Source organism: Schistosoma haematobium, chromosome 1 (genome assembly GCF_000699445.3).
Source record: "Schistosoma haematobium chromosome 1, whole genome shotgun sequence".
Classification (NCBI taxonomy): Eukaryota; Metazoa; Platyhelminthes; class Trematoda; order Strigeidida; family Schistosomatidae; genus Schistosoma; species Schistosoma haematobium.
Genome location: NC_067196.1, coordinates 72,175,712 through 72,201,558, shown reverse-complemented (window position 1 = coordinate 72,201,558; position 25,847 = coordinate 72,175,712). Strand labels below are relative to the sequence as shown.

The 25,847-nt window shown below is 31.4% G+C and overlaps 1 protein-coding gene across 1 annotated transcript in view; it reads left to right on the top strand.

Annotated features, from left to right (window-relative positions):
* Nucleotides 1-7,248: 7,248 nt before the first annotated feature.
* TRIM2 (Tripartite motif-containing protein 2) overlaps nucleotides 7,249-25,847 on the top strand; it is a 55,551-nt gene continuing 36,952 nt past the window's right edge. The window contains exons 1-3 of the mRNA XM_035732858.2: nucleotides 7,249-7,603; nucleotides 15,410-15,813; nucleotides 24,548-24,641. Of these exons, the coding sequence (XP_035585723.2) occupies nucleotides 15,512-15,813; nucleotides 24,548-24,641 (396 nt within the window). The 5' untranslated portion in view covers nucleotides 7,249-7,603; nucleotides 15,410-15,511. The remainder of the gene's footprint in view (nucleotides 7,604-15,409; nucleotides 15,814-24,547; nucleotides 24,642-25,847) is intronic.

The window sequence follows — 25,847 nt, the reverse complement described above, 5'->3', positions numbered from 1 at the left end:
ACAGTACACTGTGTTTGGAGGAAAGAGTTCAGAGTCTCTACTGTCTCATGAAGGTGTACCACAAGGAGCTGTTCTTTCACCTCTTCTGTTCTCCTTTTTTCTGCATGACCTGCCATCTTCTACAGAAAACACTTTTGTGAAGTATGCGGATGATCTCACTGTATGTATGCCTATATCTTCCTCTTTACATCCCATAGAAATGAATGAGTTTTTGTCTCGTATTGATTGTTGGTCTGTTGGTAATGGTCTCATACTTAATCCGTCTAAATGTCAAGCTGTTAACTTTAGCATGAGACTTGAACGGAATCTAAACACCATTTTGAGATCCCATAGTGCTTGTACCATCGGAGACTCTTTGATAAACTCAGTGTCGAAGGTCAGTTATCTTGGTGTCACCTTTTCCTCTGATCTGTCTTGGTCTTCCCACGTTTTATCGTTATCGAAGAAGATTTTCCGTCTGACCTACTACATAAAGAGATTGCATGCTCTTGGAATTACTCGTCATTTACTCTTACAATTTGTCAATTCTTGCATATTACCTATTATTCTTTACTGTTCTCCATTATTCTTTCCCGGGCTTTTGAGAAAAGACTTTGCTGTATTGCGGAGAGTGCTGAAGGCAGTTAGCAAGATGTGTGGTGAATCTTTCGAGGTCATAATTAATATGGTTGTGGATAGACATTTAAAATCATGCAAACTCCTGGCAGGTGTCATTTTATCAGATACTAGCCATCCCCTTCACTCTTATCTTTCTCTTTGTATATCTTCTGGTAGAACGAGACGTAATTACATTAAAATCCATGCACGCAAGGAAAGGTATAAAAGTTCTATAATACCTTACCTAGCAAATATACTCTGTGACGAACAGGTTGTTAGAATTAACCTAGTCAATAACTTACATTCTTAACATGTCTTTAATTTTAAAAAGTTTGTAGTTTTTTTTTGTCTTGTTTTTTTTAATTTTTTTTAAAAACCTTTTTTAATTTCTTTTTGTATTTGCTACTGCCTTTTTGTTCGTTGTTCAGTAAGTAACTTGTTGAAATACCCTGTGCTGAGAATTCTATATTGTACCAAAAAAATAATATTGAATAAAGCCATTAATAATAATAATAATAATAATAATAATAATAATAATAATAATAATAGAATTTTAACAGTAAAACCAGTTATTAGACGCGTAGAAAGTGATCTTAATGAAGCTACATTTATAGAGTATCTGATATGCTGTGAGTAGAAACCTACTGGCCAGTCGACGAGTAAAAATGACATGCAAATGTAAAGTTACTCGAGTTGCCTACTGATTATTGTGTTAACCGTATTGTCATATTAAATTTGTGAAGACTAGTCTCTTTTTCGTTTATTTATAGTTAACTCTCATTCGAACCATTTTATTAGACACAAAAGATAGTTGACACTCTCGTGGTCTGCATATACTTACATTCGGATACAATTTGCAGATAATTATCCCATAACCCCATTTCATTGAGTGATTAACAAGTGCAAACAAAAATATGAGGGGATAATTATATTGAGAAGCTTTTTAAATGAAAAGAAAAAGAGTTTCCTTATAGATCACTTTTTACCTTTTCTAATCTAAAAAAGCCATTATATATTTGAAAATTCATAAACAGCATTAAAAAAGTTGTACTTATTTTAATCTGATTACTTTTTGAGTAATACATTGTTAACTTAAATTATCTGTAAGTCGATTAGACACGAAAAAGGTATTAATATCAGTAGTTCGCTTCGGCAATACCAGTATAGTTACACTTATTACTTAACGTTAAGAGTTTGAATTTCATGCTATAGGTCAAAAACATAAAGCGCTATATATCTTATCCACTAATTGAGTGAAATTTATTACTTTCTAACAGTTGCAATCTGATCACACTTATAGATCATGAAACCTCCAACACTATCTCATAATCATATGAGCGCAGTATGCTTCTCGTTGTTCAAAAATCGGAGAATTTCGCCAAAAGGCAAGCTTCCACTCGAGAATAACCTTATTTTCTCCACGAGTGCCTACGTCAGCATATTCTGCCCACACTGACAGATCATATGATAAGTTGAAAAAAAATCAATAAATGGTTATAATATGCATGAAAACATTATTTTAAGTAAGGGCAAGGCTAGCAGTACTTTTAAAACTGTTGTTAAACATTATGGACTTCATTTACTTTTAGCTGTACAATCGTATTTTTTGTTAATTTGTTAAAATAGTAGTCTATAGCCGAATAGAATATTTTTAAAACTTAAAGTGGCATAAATTCACTTGGTGTTGTTTGCTTGAATCTTCCCTTTGATATTTGGGACTGCAATTGACCAGTCTCTTATTGATATATGTGCGTCCTGTGCGGATTGCCTCGATTTAGCCTTAAGTCACAAGCTTATTAAACAAAGATGGATAGTGGCTATCAGTGGAATGTAGGACGTGCGTTTCGTCATAGTTGGGACTCGTCAGCTGGATGTACCTGCATCTCAGAGTTGATGTTCACTCTGGTGGTATCTTGTCGTGAATTGTTTATGAAAATCAGATATTGAAGAGTAGTTATGTAATAATCGGTGATTAAAAAGTGGTAAGGTAAAAGTAATTGTCCATTTGAGAACTATTAGAACAGAATAATTAAAAGTTGTAATACTTGCTAGTTAATAATTTTGAAAATAATTAGAGAGGAGTAGAGATAATAAAATATAAGAATTAAAAAATAAAAGATAGAAAGGGAGGTTAAGACTATGGAAGAATGGGGGGCTGAACATACTGCTTTTATTTGTAAAGATTAGGCTTGAACTGGTGGATAGCAATAGCCTCTGCTATACATACGTTTTTCATTTGCATTACTATTTGGCCAACTCTACTGACTGCATCTATGATTTTGAAGCAAGCTAGTGGTGAAGTGGAGCGACTAAAATTGACTAGGTACTCCAAGATTGAGCTTTTGACTGACTCCTGTAAACCTTTGGAAAACCAGGCAGGGTAATGTTCAGAGATACGTTCCAAAAGAGCTCGTTTTGTGCGGCCGATATAACCTGCCCCATATGAGCAAGTAAAGTGTTACATGAAAACTGGTTTGACCCAAATCGGGAGCTTATTCTTCATACAACTTCGAATCGTAGGTCGATTAGAAAACATAGTACGAAGTTCAGCTGAATATAACTTTGTTTAGATATCTCGAAAGTCTATTTTTCAGAATTTCTGCCGTAGTATCTCCTCTAAACTGGATATTTATGAAGAGAGTCTTCGATGTTATAGACACTTTCATATGGTTGTTTCGGCTTCAGGTTTTTCTCAATGAATCTAGGTGGGTATTCATTGTCGATCAATATCTGCCGCAGTTCATCAATTTCAATATTGATTGTACCCTCAGTACATATTTATTTAACCCTCGTACATAGAGGATGGGTCATGTTTCTCTTTTACTTCAGTGTGACTCGACTTTGAACAGTCGTGTATTGACCATTCCATGTTGGCTTTCTACATATCGATCTTTATAGAGAACCGTTAGGTCTTTTTTTACTAAAACATCTAAGAAGTAAAATTCCTAATCTAACTCTGATTCATTTGTGAACTTAATTGATTAATGTCAGTTAATAAACGTATTCTGACTGTCATTGATATTTTTGTCATAAATAATGTAGATGTCATTCAAATATCTCGTGTATAGACAGATGTCAATTGTTCGTTTAAGTATAGTGTTTTCGAGATCAACAATAAAACAGTCAGCTAGAAGTCAGACAAGTGGTGACTCCATTTCTACTCCGTCAGTTTGCTTATAGAACTCATTTGATTTCAGTCAAGCCAGTGTAACAAACATAATATACTTCTTTTTTAACATAAGACTTTAAACTGTCATTCTTTTTGTCACACTTAAAGGTTTTTACACAAATTAGTATTGGATTCGAATAAAAACTGTTTGAAATTATTAAATTGTAGCTAGTCTATATAAATTCTTGTATTTTATAGTATTTCTTCGAGTATGTCAAAGATTATTCACTTATTATTATTATGAGTTATAGTAAATTGATACCTAGTGGTAAGTTTTTATCAAACCAATCCGTAAGTTTATAGTACTTTTTGTGATACTAATAGCTTTTTGGACCATATTTTGTTTTTATTCCTTCTTTTTTACTTCATATGCCCTATTTAGCAAAGATGATTACATAACGTTCTATTATAATTCGGTTAAGTTTGGTTTTGATGAGTGAATGTTTCGACGTCTACTTAGACATCGTAGCTGCAACCTCGTGATTCGGAAATATAAAACTTACATACTATGAAATTTTTTCAATGTTTCCTAATAATAAAATATTTAAAATTTGTTTGAGTTTTAGTATCTCGACAAGTTGATTGGGAAGACTAAGTCAAGAAGTACAAAGCAATTATCAGCGAATCAGGTAACTGAGCAATGTTTAAATAGCAAAGGATATATTTACAACTTTACTCAGAAATTAAAGAGAGAGGATTTTTTCAAAGATAAGCTTTAAAGGCAATCGTATTGTAGAGAGAGGCAGTAGGTTGTCTATGATTTTCATTTGATTTCATTAGCGAGTTTATGTATTATTTCACGCTTGATTGCCTTCACTGTTTTCATGATAACATTCAGAAAGCCATTTCGAACTTAATCTTAGTAAACAAACAGAATATTAACCATACTGTAGATCTTATAAATACATGAATGAAGTTAATGTCATCATTAATATTATTTTGCTACAAACTAACACTTCTGTAGTGTTATCTTGTTAAAATATTTATAACGTGATAATTACTCTAGAAATATTATCTGTAACCTTTCTGTGTACTCCTTGTTCATCCAGTTAAAGCATAGAATAGAAAAAAAAGTGTGTTCTCAGATCTTACTTGTTTCGAATCGCAAGTATAAAAATAAAAAAGGAAGTTTTTTTATTGGGATCAATGTTAGACCAACATTGAAAACCTGAAAGCACTGTTCAACCAATCCACGAAATCGCGCGACCATCTTTCGTTGTATGAGGCAGATACCTGTCTCTACTCGACACGGATTAGCTACACTGGTCACGACTTCCAGGTTTTCGATGGTGATTTAGCAGTCATCGGTTCATGATCTCAATAAAAATCTCAACAATTTCTACAACTCCGTACTGAAAAAGGAAATGTCAATCATTATTTTCTACACTACTTACTTGCAATAAAAATCTCAGTTTCAAGGTATATTTTCAGCATTCTCAGATTCTGGTTATATTATTTCTGTTAAGACTTAATAACATGGTTAAGAGGTTGAATTGGTTAATCTGTCTAGTATATTGGAAACTTTCTAAAATTAGTCATTCCTTCCCATTATTATATAATATCCCTCAAGAGCTAATATATGTAAAAAACAGATACAAATTAATCAAATTATGCCATCACCAATCCTTTAGGACTTTTACTGTTAGTGTTAACTCTGTAGAAGGACTAAGTTTTACTGATTTAGATCCAAACGGAAACTGAATTTAATGGTTATTGACGTTTAGTTATAATAGTCTAAGTTGAAAACGTCACCTTATATATTTCCATTTATTTAATTAATTTAGTTTTAATTTTTCTTCGTTATTGGCAGCATCATATGAATCTTGTCAGCTCTTCCATTTGTTGATTACAGATATGTTGCAGCTAGAATCAGGTTACTTGTGAACTGGCTTCTATATTATTTATGAACGTATGTTTTATTCAGTTGGTGACTGAGATCCTCACTTATGGAGACCTAAATAATATATTGAATTCGCTATGTAAAACATTTTCTTAGTTGATGTCAGGTAGAAAAATCTGTCTGCAAAGTGCTTGAAATTTTATTTAATATATATTGTGGAAATCAGCCTAATCTTGAGATTGACATTAACTTCAGTTATTGATCCACACTTATAAACACTTGATCAGCACATCTTATAGAAAAAAAGAAGTACTACCCTATAGGTTTTATTGCAATAACCGTATGTTAATGTAAACGAATCATGTGTGTACATGGTTTAAAGGACTGACGAAGACTGGGATATGTGAACTGTGCCTTAGCTAGGTGAATGAATTACTTACTCACAATGACGAACTCACACACCTTTTAACAACTTAAGATCGAGATTAAGGAGTACTAGACAGCTGTTTCATCATAGTTTTGGACTGATCAACGCTATTGTACGAAGACCATAACACTGGTCTAACTTAGGACTTTAAAGGCTTATGGCAAGTGTATTACCCTAAAACCAGAGCGAATTTACTGAGTTTATTAACCATTGAGTTTTAACTCAGTGATTCCCCTGTAGACCACAGATATGTGCTACTGAAGCGTTCCGGTTTCGGAGAAGGTAGCTGCTCGGTGCTTCTTGGTTAATTAATGGTTCACCAGCTAAAGGCAGACCGTGATCGGAAATGTTTTAAGATACTTAAAATCAGAGTTTATAACGTGTTGAACAATCATATTTTCTAATTTTTAGCGAAGAATTTTTAAACCAAATTTTAACACTCTTTAGCAAAACACTAGTGAAGATCCTAATCCGAAATAAATATAGAAATATCAAAGTAAATTTAAAACACAGCTGAATTTAACATGAATAAATGCCTTATCTCTCGAGAAAAAAATTGTTCAGTTAAATATCGACGTTTGTCATATTTTATTTTCAAAAATTACAAATCTGATTTACAATGGATAATCATTCCGTTTTCATTTATTTACATAACAGATGTTGGTTGATCCAAAAGAAAGAAAAAGAACCATTAATATATATATATAGGCAAACAAATAAATCCCAGAATTTGGCGCGAATTAACCATTCAAATCTAAGAATTATTGATTGACAAGATAATTGGAAAAAGAAGATAAGTAAACTTAGATACAATCATTTACCGATTTACTAGTGTTGCTATTGTCATTATTTTTATCTCTATTTCTTACAATTTTTTTTAGTCATAATGAGACTTTTCATTCAATCTTTAAACATCCATATTGTTGTATATCTATGAGCATTTTGGTATTAATTATATTGTGTGTAACATATTTATTTCTGTTTAGCTAATCAAAATATCATTCTTCAATGGAGGTGATGGTAGGGGGATGTGACCAGCATAAATTTATTTTCATTCAAATAAATGTTTGATTCAAACAAAAATCAAATTAATATGTATTTAGTTAATTACTGGTTACTTGATAACATTGAAGTGCTTTAAAAACCAATAAAGAATGATTATTAGATTAAACCTTTTAAGTTTAACAGTAAATATAAATCACCATAGTGTTTATCAGACATAAGTGTAATATTTGAATTTCACACTTTAAATTTAATTGTAGTGTTTTTATTCATTATTACTATTATAATAATGTTGAATTTTGAGGAGAATGTAATAATTAATGATGAAAATGATATTGGATCTGATCAAGAGACAAATTGCTCCTATTCAGAACATTCCAATCGAACACCATCTATTGAAATAGCATCCATGTCATCGACAATATCAACATTGAATACTACAGATCATGCTTTAATATCAACAAAAGTTATCGATAATTCTTGTAATAAACAAGAACAGTTGATGAATTTATTAAATTCCGACTTTTTGTCTTGCTCATTTTGTCATGCAAATGATAATGTAATAAAGGTGAGTCATTTACATTTTTTATCAATATTGAACATATTTGATTCTTATTTCGTTCAGAATTCAATGCACTGCTGAAGACTATGATCACATATAAGAATAAATATGTTGGTTATTAGAGGAAATTTGCCCTTATAAGAAGATGGTAGGAGCTAAAAAAATGAATACACTGATTGTTATTGCCATTAATATGAATAGTTACTGAAATGATGAATCGATTCAAGTTAAACCACCATTAAAAACCTGGAAGAACTGGACTGCCGTTTGTGTAAGTATGGGACTGTTCAGCAGAGCCCATGCACGATCCCGCATGCGAGACTCAGATCCAAGACCTCAGGTCTCGAGCACGAACGCTTAACTTCTAGAGTACTAATAGTGTTAATGTCTAACCTCAATCATTCCACCACACTGCATGACTATGTTTCATTATCTTTAGTAGATAACTGGTTCACACTCGACACGGATTATCTCCACTGGTCACGGCTCCTCACTAGAACTCCGCAAATCGCCTCCTGAAGTTAGTCACCAGTGAGCACATGACAATTTCCGGTATGTGGTTGTGGATATTATGAATATTACTCAATAATCACTGCAGATAAGGAGTTAAATTTAGTGAAATGAGCTTTTTAAAAATGCAGATTGATGTAATTACGCTGTTTGTATGAAGTTTAGCAATATTCTTCAACCACTTGAACCAAATGATGACGGTAACAAGGTTTTAACCCTCTATATGGTCACTGAATGCTAAGTGTTGTAACCATCAGACAACAGCAAGATAGATAAAAGTATATAATTAATATGTAATATGGCATGGTTTTCTCATCTGCGACATTTATCCAGTTAGTATGTCTGTTGTATCTCTTGATGTTTACTTATACTAAATTTACTTTTTGCACACTTGGTGTGTACATTTTTAATTTACATAACTGATGAGGTCAACTAGTTAGATGAATTAACTTATTAACAAATAAAACAAGTTTTGCCGACTACATGATAACCACCTCCGTATACAAGATTTAAAAGAATACAAATAAAAGTTAGAAGTGAATAACAAAATTTATAAAGCCAATATAAGAAATAATTGAAAAGAAATCTCTCTTTATTTGCCATTTTGTTGAATATCGAAATTGGAATTTTCACTAAGCTATTTAAAAGTTGGGAATGTCGTAATAAAAAAAATGAAAGAGAAAAAGTATCTAAAGTTATTATAAGCAAAGTTGGATAGTGGCTAGCAATGGAATCCAGGATGCGCGTTTCGTCAGCTGGATGAACCAGCATCCCAAAAATGATGACTAGTCCGGGACTCGAACCCAGTGATCTTCGCCTCGAACTCCATAGCGTTATCCACTTCGCTACTGAATCCTGATGACCGGCTGACGAGTCCCAAATGGGACGAAACGTACGTCTTGGATTACACTGCTAGCCACTATCCATCTTTGCTTATAATGCTCGTGAATTAAGGCAATATCGAGGCAATCCGCACAGGATGCACATATACCAATAAGCGATTGATCAATTGCAGTCCTAAACAACAATGGGAAGATTCAAGTAAACAATACCAAGTGAATTTATCTAAAGTCATGTTGACTAATTTAATAGCTACTATTCATTTAACATAACCAAAGGGATTAAGAGTGAATTACTAAATAGATGGTTGCAGAACAATCATGAGTCATGTACAACAATACGATAATGTAGATAGTTTCTTCCTCGACATTATTTGTACAATTCCATAAATCTTGAAAAGTATTTAACAACTATAGTTACCCTGATTTTCAACTCACTAACACTGATTACATCTAATTCATGACAAAATTAAAAATTAAGTGCTATAGAGTCATTACCTGTACTAATGATAGAAGGTGAAACAGCTGATTATGTTAAGCGCTGCACTTCTCTCGGAAGTTTCATTAATCCTAATGGTTCGTTGTCTGATGAAATCTCAATACAACTTTTGTTAACTAACATACTTGTGGCATAAGTGAGATGCTCGTCTGTCAACTAAAGACGAGTACATTGTACAACGGTTTATCCTGTCATAATTTATGGGTGTGGAACGTGTGTTTTAAAAAATGGAGGATATCCTTAGGTTACTAGACGATCAGAGGCGTCTTCGAAACATCAATGGCGTATGTTGAGATCACCGAGTAATCATTGTTGAGTTTAGTTATTGAATACTGCGTAAAAGTTGAATATTAACATTATTGACCTGTCCCAATCCAAGACAAAGCATTATCCTCTGTTTTCTACTGATTAGCCATAATCTCATTTCAAAACCTTCTCCATTGTAAGTGAAATAAAACCATGTATTACACCGTTTTTCATTTGTTATTTTATGTTATCTGTTTGTAACATGTAGCTGATAAATCATCTACATAAGTAATCATAATTTAATCATGTCATCTGGTTAATTATGACTTCGAGAAACCTGTTATAATTGATTCGAAGACATTAATGTCTACTGCGTGGATAAAAAATAGTCGGTTTGTAAATGTTCATAGTTAAAAGTCATGAAATATTCTTAGCTAGACCACTACTAAAAACATGGAAGCAATGGACAGCAGTTTCTCTCACAGAGACCGAAGGTAATGGGTTTGATTCCTAGATGCGAAGTCGTTGAAGGACGCTATGAAGAAACGGATACCTAGTATTTCCAGGTTTTCAACGTTGGTCTAGTTAAGAACAGTTTGTGACAAAAACCGTGAACGTTTTACAGCCCCCACATCTCCCACTAGACCAGCAATTTGCAAGTGCATAAATAATTTGTCATTGAACTACACCACTATTTAATGATTCATGTGACCTTTCTTAAAAAGAATATTTTTAGACGAGATCTTACTATGTTTTGTAATTATCTAGTTACACCATCTAAAATAGTAGAAAACAGCCTTATCTTGAATATACTAGGAAAAAATTTGACTCATATGATATTGACAAGAACAATTAAGTAAAAGTCATTCGACACAATAGAGGACAGTTAATAATCTTATCATCAAAATAACAACATCAGTTTCCCTATCAAATATAAGTTTTCCTGTGTTTTTTTTCACTACTTACTCATATCGTCTGACTGTTTATGTAAAAATGTCAAAAAATAAATTGACCTTTGTTTTAAAAGAATAAGAGTCAAGGTTATGTACGAGTTTTAAACTATGACACTAAAAGGGATCAAATCTAAATGTTTCTCAATGAAATATACCTTTAAGTTAATAGATCAAAAATTAAAATTAAAAATCAAATTTACTGAACAGACTAATTCATGTAATGAGACTGTATGAGATAAATGAAATGGAATAAAAGTCTGATCCTTTTTCATAGAAGATATGGATAGGTTATAAGGAGTACCCGTCTACCTATCTATCTATCTATCTATCTATCTATCTATCTATCTATCTATCTATCTATCTATCTATCTATCTATCTATCTATCTATCTATCTATCTATCTATCTATTTGTTTGTTTGTCGGATTTTAACTTGTGTTACTCTGTTTCACAGTCCGAAACCTTACCTATAGGTGTTTCAACTTACGTTTGGCCTCCTATAGGACCGAGATGTTTAAATTAGTAGATCACTGAATAATAGCTAAACTCAGGTCTCATAGTTTAAAGTCAGTTCAATAGATTTAGTAAATATGTACTAGTTAATAATTTTTTGTTTAACTACTAATTATCAACAATAGCCATTTATAATCTTAGGAATAAATATATTACTATACAGTAAGTAGTGATTCTTATCAAGGTCCGAAGATGTAAATGGATGCTAACAAGTTTTCCTCAATTTAGGTGTAGATCTAAGGGAAGAGATATAGATATTGTTTAGTAAAACGTTGCAAAACCCGCTTAGTTCAAAGTATGAACTATTAATCTGTTGACATTAATTATAATGTTGTTGGCATGGTAGCAAAATTACTTATGAGATGAATTCACTTTTCGATCCAGAATATCGGTAAAACTTTATTAGTGTTGCTTTTTAATATTTATAATAGACAGAATGGAATTTCTCCCCTTTGTACCATATTGGAAAGATATGAAAAAATTATAATTTCCTGATTCCAAAATCTGGGTTAACTTTGAAAGGAATTAACATAAAGCCTAGTTTTAGCCTCATCAAACCTATTCTTTTAAACTAGCAAATATCTAATATTTCCTCAACATCTAGCGTGAAAATATTGATTCTTAATTAAACTACTTTCTGTCAGGATAAAGATATCAAAAATATTAGGTTTAGTTTTTAAAAGGATTAACCTTGAAAATCAAACCGAACGACATAATAATGATAATAATCTTTTTATATATCCTCACATTAATATGATAGAAATATTTACAGAGAAATATTCTGTTGGACAGTTTATAATGATTATGATGAGGTCCATGTGACTATCGTAACCAATGGTTGGAGACTCTTGGTGACATAGGTCAGAATATGTCATAATGGAGTAGATGTATACACTATCTTCCCTTAAACCGTGAGATTAAAATCACCTTATACCTTTTTTTCTACGAACTAATTCTTTCTTCCTGTACTATATCCTTATTGCAATCATTCTTTTATATATTATCACCTCTGAATTAACTACTTTTATGAATCCGGTGTCCATCTTGTTGCGTTAATGAGGTATGGCAACTTGGACCGATGCATATATGTGCCTGGTCCTACGTTGTAGCTGGTTGACTGACTGACTGATTATAATTAATTGTTAAAATAAAAATATATTTAAAGTACGCTAAAGCTTATAACCATTTCAAGGTCATTTTATTCAATAATGAAGATCATGAAAATAACTGATTATTAACTACCTAGATAAAAATTTGAATAAGCTTATATTTATGCAAATACATGAATTCACTGATAAAATATTCAACATTAGACTATTACAAAATACAATAAGTTCAGTATTATATATACAAATATAACACATGAATAAAACGACAAACTTCATATCAATTGGCAAGTATTTCATGCATAAATTGTAACTGCCGATCAACTAAATAACAATACACTGAATCAATAAATTTTTTTTTCAAACAACCAGCCAAAATGTCCTATGTTAATTTCTTAATTAAGAATGTATTCACAAGAATATAATATCATTAAGTATATAACAAACTACATGTTAACAATATGTAGAAAACATCTTAAACCTTTAAAAATATCTTTTTAACAATCAAATTAAAATTTAGAAAATGAAAATAAACTATGTTAAGTGAAACAATATTCAAAAATGAGGAATATTTGAGCGAATAATTTATTTCAATAACTTTATCATCAGGCTCTACAGTTATAAGTCCATAATTATAATATTTTACAAAGGCCAAAAATAAGGCATGTATTAATGAATTTGACAATGTTATGTGTTAAAAATGGTGAATGTTTGCATCTGTTACGATATATATATATACTTCAAAATTGTATTATTTGACAAATTAGAAAGGTCATTCAATAAAGGTCAGGATGATTAGGAGTAAAGTGTTCAGTCACCATAAGTATAATAGTATGAAAATGCAAAAAAATTGTCAATTGAGATAATAATAATAAGATTGTTGTGTGAATATAATATGTAATAAGGGGGGGTGTTATCAAGGTAATTACGATCAACGAATTAGGAATGATGAATGTGAAGATTAAGATAGAGATAATCAAAAATAATGATAATAAGGTAAATAAATGAAATAAAGGAAGGGGGTAAGAGGTTTATAATATTTATTCTAGGTATTCGGTGATCCAGTGGCCTTTGTAAAGTATTATGATTATGGACTTATAACTGAAGAGCCTGATGATGAAGTTATTGAAAACAATTGTTCACTCAAATATTCTTCATTTTTGAATATTCTATGGGGATTTTTAAACTGCTGAAACAATATTGTTGTTAATGAGATATTCGTCAGACAGTAATATATTTTTAAAAAAGGGTATATATATGAGAAATATTAGATAAATCAAGGTAGTTTATTAAGTTAATGGTAATGAAAAATAAAAAGACTGAATAATTAAATCTAAGTAATAAAAAGCAAACAGTACAAATTACTAGTAAGATGATAAGTGTATTTGTTGTGATAAAAATAATAGAAACATCTTGAATGAATAATTAAACATAGGACCTAGGTTAGAACTTGAATTAGGAACTTATTAAAACAGCACTAATTATGAAAATCGTACCATATAACGTGTAAATAATCACTTTAAATGTTTATGTGGCTAAGATATTGAATAATTAGTAAAGTAGTCTACTAAGTTTTATTAGATCAAAGACAAAAAAGTAGTATTTCAATGTTTTTTCAAAATACAGAGACGAAAATTGACAACTCGAGTTCCTATAGCCTCTGCTAAATATAGGAGACGAAAGTGAACCCCACTTGGAAAAAAGTGGTGGCATACGAAAAACCCTTTTGGATGTTTCGGTTCTATTTACTACCTGGTCATCATCGATCAAACATAATGGAATAGGGTTCCGTATTGATTGTGCCAGACCCTTTCCAAACTACAAGGGATGATGCTTGCTAAATGATTGGTTAAAATTTCTGGCTGTGAATTTGTTTTTTTGTTCACATTATCATACTATTTAATATTCTTATGTTTACTAATATATTTGTCATTTTACTATCAGTCGTACGTTTTACTCATTATGACTAGCTATGTAGTCCTTTTACATTATTATAACTGGCTCCTAAACTGGCTTTATCACTTTAATAATTTTCATATGTACAAATAAATATTATTTATTTATTTACATACATACTTACACCCGTTACCCCTTGTGGAAGAGCATAGGCCGCACACCAGCATTCTTTATCCATCTCTCACCTGGGCATTCCTTTACAGTTGCTTCCATTTGCTGATCATGTGTGCTTCCGATTCTCCTCACAGTGTGTTCCTTGATCTTCCACTTTTCCGTTTCCACCCAGAATTCCAAGTTGGAGCTTGCTTTGTGATGCAGTTTGATGATGTCTACGATGTATTTCCTATCCACTTCTAACATCATTTCCTAATTTCATATTAAGTTGGAAGTTGGTCTGTTCTCTCCCACAGTAGGTTGTTGCTAATAACATCCGACCAACGGACAATTAGTATCTTCAGTAGACAATTTTTTGAAACAATTATTCCCACAAGTTAAACAAATTACAGCCTAAAGATTTAGTTAAGAACGCTATTGTTCGCTTACTTCTGTTGTTTTTCGATTCTCATAATAGGGATTTTTATTATTCACAAAGATCACTTCTTTTCACTGTATATATATAAGTAATTTTCGCATGGCTCACTTTCATGTAATGGCTATATGGACTCAGTAGCTGAATGAATAACGTGATGGCGTCTGAAGCGAACGGCACTGGGTTCGAGTTGCTTAGTGTACATCAGGCTTATGAGTCCCAAATAGGACGAAACTCACGTCCTGCATCACACTGTTAGCCATCATCTATCTCCGCTTGCAATACTTATGAATTAATGGAAATATAATGTTAGTTATCACTAGATGCTCATATGCTGATAAGAGACTAATCAATAGCAGTCCTAAACATCTATGTGAAGATTCAAACAATCAATAAAAAATGAATCACTTTCCTGTAGCTTGAATAAATCGACTCACTGAGCAAAGTTAATCTAAACATTCTGGATGATAAGAGCAACCATAATAAAATTTCTATGCTCTGATTATTATCATTATTACTAGATATTATTATTATTATTATTATCATTATTATTAGATATTCTCACTTCCCAAATATGACTTTTAAGATAGCTAGATGACTTTGAGGAGTAATAAATTATCCCTTTATAATTTAGTTTTCCTCTTTTTTTTTACTACTAACAGCTTCTTCCGTGTTTACATACAGTCTGTCAAAGTTGTGCTATTTCGTTACATAACCATTCAAAGAGTCAGGATAATTCACCAATAAAATGTAAAGCTTGTCATATGGCTGGTTTGAAATTACAAGAACAATATGATCCTCATAATAATAATAGTTTTATTAATGAAACACTAAAAAATAACTACAACGATGAGAAATATTTGACAGTTCAACCTGGCATTAGCTCAACTACTGACTCAAACCGTGTATTAGAAAAGGAGGAAACAATTACAGTGGATGAATTACAATTTCCAAATGCAATATTTATTGAAAAACTTCGAGATTTAGCAAATTTATTACAAAAAGATACAATACGTAAATGTGATTATTGTATGTTTGAAAATCAAAATTCAGAAGCTCAATTCAGGTACTTTAAGTTATTTACTTGTGTATAAGATTTAATCAGCAATACCTTATATTCTTTATTATTATTATTACCATTTTCAAAATCAAGTAGTAACCTCCATGACCCTGGTACTGATCGAGGTAAACTCGAATATCTAAGGGGGGAAATCAGTTCTTTCAGTACCTCAAATATAATATTTTGATGACGTCAACCCTCCCTGGGCCTAGGTCTGATACATTTTATAGAGTGCTACTAACCAAATAACAAATTTTTACTAGTATTTATATGATGTTTACAGAATTCAAGTGAATAGATTCCGTAGGACATTACCAACGAATAAATGAGTGATTACAATAGGAAATTAAAGCTGTCATTTATGTACGAAATATTTAGTCAGGATGATATTGAATAACTTATCGGATAGCATATAAATGATCATAGATAAGTATGCTCACAAGTCAGTTAATCGTAACATCATTCCGAAAATGTGTTGTAAAACGTTTGAAGAATTTTTTAAATTCTGGATGATTTGCTGAAAATATTTGCTGTTCAACAAAAATAAGCCGATTAGATAATTGTATTAAAACTTGTTTTTTGAGTTCGACGTGACAAACAGCCATTATTTCTGTCACCAGGCTTAAAAGTCTTACGATATTATTATTATTATTATAACTGTTTACTGAGCTAGTTAAACCTGTTACCCACCAATCTTTTATTTTTCATTTTCTATCTGTTTAATTACCTTAACATTGAATCGCCTGAATAACTCGATAATAATCCTGACTCATCGTGCTAGGAGATTTGTTTGGATGACACTATTGTAGATGAATTGGTTAATATTCATAACTCACTTAGTAAGAATGGGTACCCAATGAAATTCATCGACAAACACATGAAGGAAATGAAAAGAAGGGCAAAGATACCTACCGTTCCTAAGAAAGTATTGTTCTTAAAATTACAATTCCTAAATGACACTACTGAAGAAATTGTGACTCAGAGATTAAGAAAAGCGGTACAAAAACACTTAATGCAGCCAGGCTATGTGCTATCTTCTACAAACACCCCACAATAAGAACTGCTAATAAAGACAGATTGCCTGAATTCGCCATATCCATGTGTATTTATCTATTCAACTGCTCCTGTGGAGCCAGTTATATAGGGCGTACAGTTTGTCAAGTTCTTCATCGTATAACAGAGCACCATCTGTCATTGTTGAGCAAAGGACAGGTAAGAGTGATTAAGAATTCTATTCTCGCTCACTTGGTTGACACAGGTCATCAAGTTGAAATGAATAAAGCTTTTAAGGTTATCTACCATATTCCATCAGATTTGCCACATGGTTTACGAGTGCGTCTTTAGCACATTGCTGAAGCTATCGCAATCCATGTCCACAAACCTAACCTTTTCATCCAAAAGAAGTTTGTACAACCAATTTCGCTACCTCGGCCATCGGTATAGTGGCGTTTGTAGAAGAACATTGATAAACTACTTTCGTACTTCTTCCATTTTGTTTTTGTCTTTTGAGCTTTGTATTTTACTTATTCTCAACATTTATCTCTCGATTCTTACATAACTACTATTCTACTGACCATTTATCAAAATGTTCTGTTCCTTCTCTTTTTCATATATTATGCAACGTAGCAACTTCTTGATTTTCGAACAATTACTTTGATTGTTATTAATCCTCTTTCTTCCAATTACTCAATGTTAATTCTTGATCGAAATGTCATTATGTAATTATTACGCAACGTATCCACTCGATGAGTATTATTTCATTATTGTAAGTCATATATATATATATATATATATATATATATATATATATATATATATATATATAGTGTAGAGCCATGATGGAAAACTAAATGAGAAAAAATTTCTCTATCTGAGTGGTTGATTGAGTCATTTAAGAGGTCAGAATATATATACAAGTTAAATTGGTCTATATTTCAAGAATTAAATGGGTTCATGTTTTGTCTTGTTAAGAGAATGATACTGAAGTGTTCTTATTTTTAGTTCAAATAAGCGGTTTGTTTATTCTAAGTATCATAAGTCTTTTGCGTATGTGACTATGACATTTTGCTTTTTCTTAAGTAAGTATCTAATGTTTTTTTTAAATATGATAATGTGGTGTCTGTAAATTATTTTCATTGATTAGTTGTTGTTCCATGTAAACTAGCCATTACCACAGAATATGACTTAAATCACTGTTAAAAAACAAACGCACAGTCCTTATTCAATTAACATATGGCTATTCAATTTCAAGCTGTCATATATGGTTTCTTCGACATCTAGATAAATTGATTATATTTCGAATTATCCAAGTTATTTTATATTTAATCTTAAATCTTCATAAAAATAATATTTCACACAGATTACAAATGATCCATCACTTTATTGATATAAAAACAAATTGGACAGTATTCAAATCCGTTTTAACGATTGATTTGTTTTTGTCTTTTTGAAAGATGATCTAGATGAAATCAGTGGCTAAATTTAATGTACAATAAGATTTAAACTTCTTGACATCAATGAATAGTTGAACTATTGAAATCACATATTCAGTTTCTAATGATCAGATCTTCTTTTTTAAAAAAAACCAAACTATACCCGTGGTTTTGTGGGTTAAATTGATTGCTATCAATAACAAATGTAAAAAAAGATTTCATCATATCAGATAACTGTAATCCTATTAACCTTGGAAAGATCATTAAATGAACATGAAATGTATATAACCACCAGTCGTGGAGAATGTATATCATTCCAAACTTCAGTTCCAATCTGATTGTATGTCAAATAAACAACTATTATGAGCACGTGATCATTATCAAATTTTAAGTAACATATTTGATAGTGTAAATACTTTGATCCAGATGTAAAATCACTAAATCAACCTATTACTGCTAAGATTGATACCGCAGAAAAAGTTTAATCTTAAAAAAAATATTTTGAATAACAATAGAAATAAATGTAATTAGTACTTAACGTATGTTTACGTTTGAATGGATAACAAAAATTATCATCTACGACAGAATCTTCTAGAAGAAAAAGACAACTGACAGAGTTTATTTGGTATTTTCGGTATTTCTCTTCTGTCCGAATACGTTACAAGAGGACAAATGAGATTCTGTTTTAAGATTTTATTTCTATTAAAATCAATTTTGGTAGGGAAAACCAATGTATGAATTTTGAGAGTTATCATAGTTTCTGCTGTACCTGAAAAATTCTGATAAATAGTTTGGAGGGAACAAATGGAAAGTTTTTGACTGTTTAACGATAGGCTTGTAAAATAAAGTAAAATAAACTAAAACTAACTCAGTTGACGTTTAATAAACTTAAAGATGTATTTCATTGTAAATACAAATTGGTTTAATCGTATTTAGAACTTTCATCTAATTGAAGCAAAAGCCATTCGGTTATTCAGTGAAAATTTTACAAGTGAGTTAGACAAGTGGGGGGGGGCATAAGCTACAATCAACAATTTTTATTTCATCTTCTGATCATTAGCATTTAATTTTCGCTCATAAGACATGCTTTCTCATTAGAATTTCTTCAAAATTTATGTTCGTGGAATTTATTGAGTAGCAAGTATCTTATTATTATTTAACTGATGATTTCAGTTGTAGATATCCCAAGTTCATGAGTGCTAACTAAAATAAAACTTAGATCTATGGCTTTTTATTGATTTCTTCCAAACACTGAGCATTGAAATATACTAGAGATAATGCCGAATAATATAATTTTTTCATAATGAACAGATGTTCGATGACCTAACTGACTAAAGATGAACATTTTTTTCAACAATATATAAAACTTATTAGAATAGTAATCACTATTATAACATAGAAACAGTTATCAAATACTGAATAATCTATAAGATATATGTAACTATTTTTTCAATAAAGTGAATAGAAGTGCCTGAAGTACAGAATAAATAATTAGCATAAAAAAATAAAGAAATTCAATGTGTCTATTGAGAATTCTAAATAAGTCAGTTTCATTATAATCTCGTAAGTAGCTGAAGATAAATTGTAACCCGGAAAAATCAAATGACTCAGAATTATAAACAATATTGGATACTAATCACTAAATAAATCACTATTATACTGCTATGATTTCTCTTGGGTGTCAAATGTGCAGTATCTATCGCCTTATAAAGTGAAATAGCTCAATCTTTCATTATTATTATTATTATTATTATTATTATTATTAATAGCTTTATTCAATATTATATTTTGGTACAATATCGTATCCTCAGTTATCGTCTGAAACTGAATACAAAAATACTGTGGAACACTAGATTGACATTTAGTGAATATATTGATCAATGTGCCTTATAAAGTTGTAATGTTACAACATTTTTCTTGGTGCATTTATGATTTTCCATACTGAGATATCGGTTTCTTAGGTAGGCCTCGATATGATCAGATTTTGCTAAAAACAAAACAAAAAAACAACTAACAAATGAATAGAGAAAAATTTTCAATTTTTTCACTTTCATCATAACAGCCAGCATTCGGAAAAAAAAGTATTTACTAGCATAGTTGTGTAGATTATTCATGTGACCTATGTAATTGTGACTCGTCTGAAATTGATGATTCATAAATAAAACAGTTAAATTTCAACTGTCATTTCAATTCTTATTGGTTGTTTATATGATTAAGCTACCGGAGAAATAAACTTTGTTTATTCATTTGACCTTTCATGTGATTGGCTATTAATGAAAACATCATCCTTTTTTCACATAACCAAATAAAGTTGTACATAATACTGAGAAAATCTGTCTTAAGTGAATGTTTGATTAAGATTACTTATCAGACTACAATAAAATGACAATACGTTCATAAAATTATAAATTTTAACTAGTTTAACTGTATTTTCAAAAAAAAAAAACAACAGAGATGGATAGTGTCTAGCAATGGAATACAAAAACCACATTTTGTCTTGTTTGTGACTCGTCAGCTGGATGTATCTGGATCCCAGAGTTGATGTTCACTTCGAAACTCGTAAACATCAACTCTGGGATCCAGATACATCCAGCTGACGAGTCACAAATAGGACGAAACGCGCATCATGGATTCCACTACTAGTCACTATCCATCTTTGCTTAATCAGCTACTTCATGTTTATTGCATATCTCAAGTCAAGTTATATTTATAACCATATATAAAAAATTGACTGCACTAACAATATAGGATCCAAGTTAAGAGCTTTCGAATAAGCATTTTGTATTAATTAGGAGTTGATGGAGATTTGTAGCTCAGGTGGATGATTTTGGTGGAGTTTTATTCTCTTAGTCGGATGGTTTGGTTGTGAAGCTCTCAGAGTTCTTCTGAACGACGTCATAAGCATCGTGAATATGAACTGCTGAGGAGCCCTATACTGGGACGAAACGGCCGTCTAGTGCTTCCAAGTTTTCATTGATCGGTAATTAATCTCAGTCGAAACTCAGCAATCTCCACAACCCTATACTGACAATAATAATAATACAATGTTCAATTTATATGAGCTACTGAAACGGCTTATAATCTTAATAACTAATTTTACATTACATTTTTCTCACTATAAACCGTTATCCCAAATATCCCTATGTACCTCAGGCCAATAGTAAATACGTACAATGTTTTGATTTTAACGTTTAGCACATAAAACAGTCTAGAAATCTATGATTATAATATAACTATAATTGGGATTTTGTTAGAGCACCTTTTACATAAACGGAATACATCCATTAAGATGTTAAATATATGATATGGAAAATGGTTTAATTAATAGGTAGTTTAAAAGTTTGTCGTTGCATACCATCAGAAATTCGAGTAAACATAGTAAATAACCTATGAGATTCGATGAGACTGAGTCCTGTATCTCGAACTGACTGTAATCTGAGGTTTCACGCAATAGTTTATAGTCATCATGTTTACTGCATTGAGATTTGATGGTCCAAAGTACAAACTCTAGTACAGTCATAGATAATGACGCTAACGAATGATCCCAGACTAGGACTAAAAAGCTTTTTATTACTTCTTGAAATTTCTTTTATAGTTGTTCAAATGATTTTTTAACTCATAATCAAAACAAAAATATCTTGTCACTTCAAAGGCCATGCCTATGAATTAGAGAAGGTAAAGTATAATTCTTAAGAACACACTATTTGTGTTCAACATGATAACAACTATTGTTACTCAATATCTTCGGGGTATCATTCTAGCATTTGAAATACTTATTCTTAATTTGGTGTCTCAGTAGAATGTTGACAAGTCATAAGTTTAAAGAAACAAAAATCTGGGATTTTAGTTGAAGTCATAGACAAAAAAAGAAATGTAATCAGAGACAAAATCTAGCTAGGTACACATTTAAATGCTAATACAGATTACTCAATTTTGGTTTGTCTCAATTCTCTCTGAATCGGACTCTAAAAAGGTCATTTAACATTATTTACGATATTAGATGATCACTAACTATCTTAATCATCGAATAACTGTTCCATTTCCAATATTGATATCTGATTAAAGTCATTTAGTGATAAAGATGATCTTCATTGATCACTTAGCTAAACGACATTGAGATTCACTTGAATTGGGAATTAAGATAAGGTCATCCCAGTACAGTCGTATGACTTAGATAGGCAGCAGTCATATTTTGACCGGAATCTTATGAACTGTGATTTCGTTCAACGTTAAATTATTTTCAAATTTATACAGAACATGCCTGATGGAAATATTTTTAATAATTGAATTCATGAGTCGATGTAAGCTAGACCACCATCGAAAACCTGGAAGCGCTAGACGGTCTTTTCGTCCTAGAATAGGACTCCTCAGCAGTGCGCGTTAACGATCTCGCCCGTAGGATTTGAACCCAGGACCTTCTGTCTTGTGAGCAAACGCTTAACCTCTCAACGACTGAGAGGGCATACAATGGTATTAACGGCTAACTTCCATCGATCCCATACTAGGGATGAAACGGCCGTCCAGTGCTTCCAGGTTTTCTATGGTGGTCTAGCTTACATCGACTCATGAATTCAACTATTAAAATTACTACAATCCCCAAAAAACCCCATTCTGAAAATATTTTTAACCAATAAATATTAGTGTATTTATTTGTGATCACGATGAATTAATGTTTGTTAAGCTGTTTGTCTGAAATCAGTTTTTTGAAAAAAGCAAACTACAAAAACTCATCGATTAGAGATGAAATTAAATTCTCAACAGTTGAATAATATCGGAGCAGATGGCAAACGATTTGTGTCTATCCCACTTCAGATATGTTTGTATATGTTGAGACTTCGTTAATATGGTTATTTTTTTACTGTCTGTATAAGTATTCACTTCAAAGGCTGGAAAAAAGTCAATATGAGCAATAAACGCTTCGATAATAAAATAGGCTATGTGGAGGGAAAGTAAGCATTTGAGATAGTTAACTTATTCACTTACATTAAGTTATCCTTACGTCAAATTTCAAAGCAAATTCATTTAATTATGTTAGATTACAACTAGAAATAAATTCAAGAGATGTTTATAAGTAAATAAATGTTAATAAGTTTTTTTTAAGGGTTGGAAACTACTTTTAATAAATAAATAACTAAAATCATTTGAAGAACCACTATGAGCCATAAAACATATGCTCAATTAGGATCGTCAGTTATATATTTGCTATATTTGCTACTATGTATTCTATGTGTATGGGCCAATACTTGTCTAGTTATTTAGGTTAATGAACATAACATTAAAGTGATGTATTACTCCGTTTGACTCAACCTAAAAATGCTACAATTATTCATAAACAAACGAAATTTATGTACTTATATACTGTTGATAACCCAAGTAGTGTACATGAGTTCAATACTGCATATTGATCTAGTAATCACAACATGGCTATGTGTCTATCTAACTAAACGATTCGGAAATCTAATGTCTATTTTTTGTTAAATCTTTGAAAGTAATCAACAGAAGGATATGAATTCAGACGCGTTATTGTTAAACTATGCAATTTCAAACGAATTTAGACGGTTTATTCAACCGATTACTCTTAATAAGTGGGTGCATTTTGTGGTTCTTTGTTCAAAGATGATCGTGGGAGCAAAACATTACTCAGTCAGTTTCTCCATAAAGTAAAGCAATCACTTCAGGTGTTTCATGTATTATTAATTAGCCACATGACCAGTCAGATGTTCATCGGGCATGTAATCAAACAATTAGAAAGCTAGATAATAGATATTATTCATCATTTTATTAGTTACTCCATCAATTTATTGATTTCATAGATTCACTGATTTTGTGTATCAGATTTCTACCTTAATGTACCTGCTGCTATATTCACCTCAGTAATAAAATACATACGGGTTCATACGCTGGGTTTTAATCCATAATTTGATAAGTGAAAGGCATAATACCTGGATGCTAAAATTGAAGTAGGGGGGACGGGTTTCAAACCCGTGACTTGTAATCACTAACCGATTGATTTACTCGTTGTCATGATATTCATTTAAAGTAGAATTACCTATAAAACTTTACTTAATCGTAAATTAATTTTCTGTTCTGAATTAAATTTGTGCTCACCGAATATAAAACGTGAGAGTTACTTATAAGTGATAGTGGGGTACTTTCAAACTATATTCAGGCAAAAAACACCTTAGTTTTCCACAGAAAATTAATTTAATCGAACACAACAGAGTAGAACACTGAATTTCTGATGCATTACGATGTTGTGTGTTATTGTAAACAATTTATTTAAAGGTTCTGTATTTCTTTTTGTTCAGATGTATTGAATGTGGTGATAATCTATGTGAACCATGTGCACAAGCCCATAAACGAACTAGAATAACACGACTTCACACTCTGCTTTCATATGAGGTACGTTTGTAGTTTTACATCATTTTGGTATTCATTGTAGGTAGAGTTTTAGCTCAGTGATACAAGTACTCTACATTCAACCAGTAGGTTACACATCTGAGTTTCATTCAACTTATAACGATTTATGTAACTGAACAGCATAGTTCATGTTATTGAGCATAGCTCTTAAGTGATTGAGTTCTGAAAGATCATTTAACTAAATCACACACCCCGGAAACTTTATATTAATATCAACTAGCTAATCAAAAGATAGTTATTAGTTTTTAGTGTCCGTCGACATAAGTAGCATGTAACACCAATTACAAGTTGAATATGTGTCAAAAGATTGGGAAATTGCGCTGAAGAAAACAGAAAGGGGAACATAAAGGAATTGAGAAATGGAAGAATCATGAAGGATGTAAAGGGTAATTGATGGAAGATTTGCAAATAAAGTATTTAGTGTATGGTTTTCTTATTTTACTAAAGAACCTTAATTTCGCGTTGAGTGATAGATTAGTTGTCCTCACCCGAGTTTTCGTTCATTGCAATTCCAGTACTGAACGATCAGGGACAAGTAACGATATACAGGTATAAACTGTCTGTTTAATTCATGTAAAAATATCTGGAAACGATCGGTAAAACCAAATCACTGTATGCATAACATCTGAACAACTTTAGAAGAATGAATAAATCAAAAACAGGCGAAGGGAAATCACACTTTAAATATATAATACAAATGGTTAGCATCGTTAAAAGCCCTAGATTCATAAAGATGAATAATCCTGCCAAATATATTCATAGCTTATATGATGATTCTTTTAATAATTTTAGTGCTATCATTGATTAATAGACGGTTGGAGTTAGCTGAGAGGAAGACTTACTTGACCTATGTTTAACGCTAGTTGGTACTTACAAAGAGAGTAGTATATACATTTATTGATGGAAATGGTGTTCCTCTTATGATACGTATCCGTATCGTCCAGTGTCAAAGTCAGAGTCGTATTTAGCTAGTTAGGGAAAGGAAATTTTTCTAGTAAACTTCCAACTCATTACTTAAGATCAATCAAAAAAGTGGTTATGTTTATCTTTTATATATATTTTAGTTGAATTTACTTGTGACCAATGTCATGAATTCGTTTTACTGTGAGTTCAAACTAAGGATATCAGGGAATCTTAGTTAAAGAAAGGCTCAACATGCATGAATAACACCCTATAAAGACGTGATAT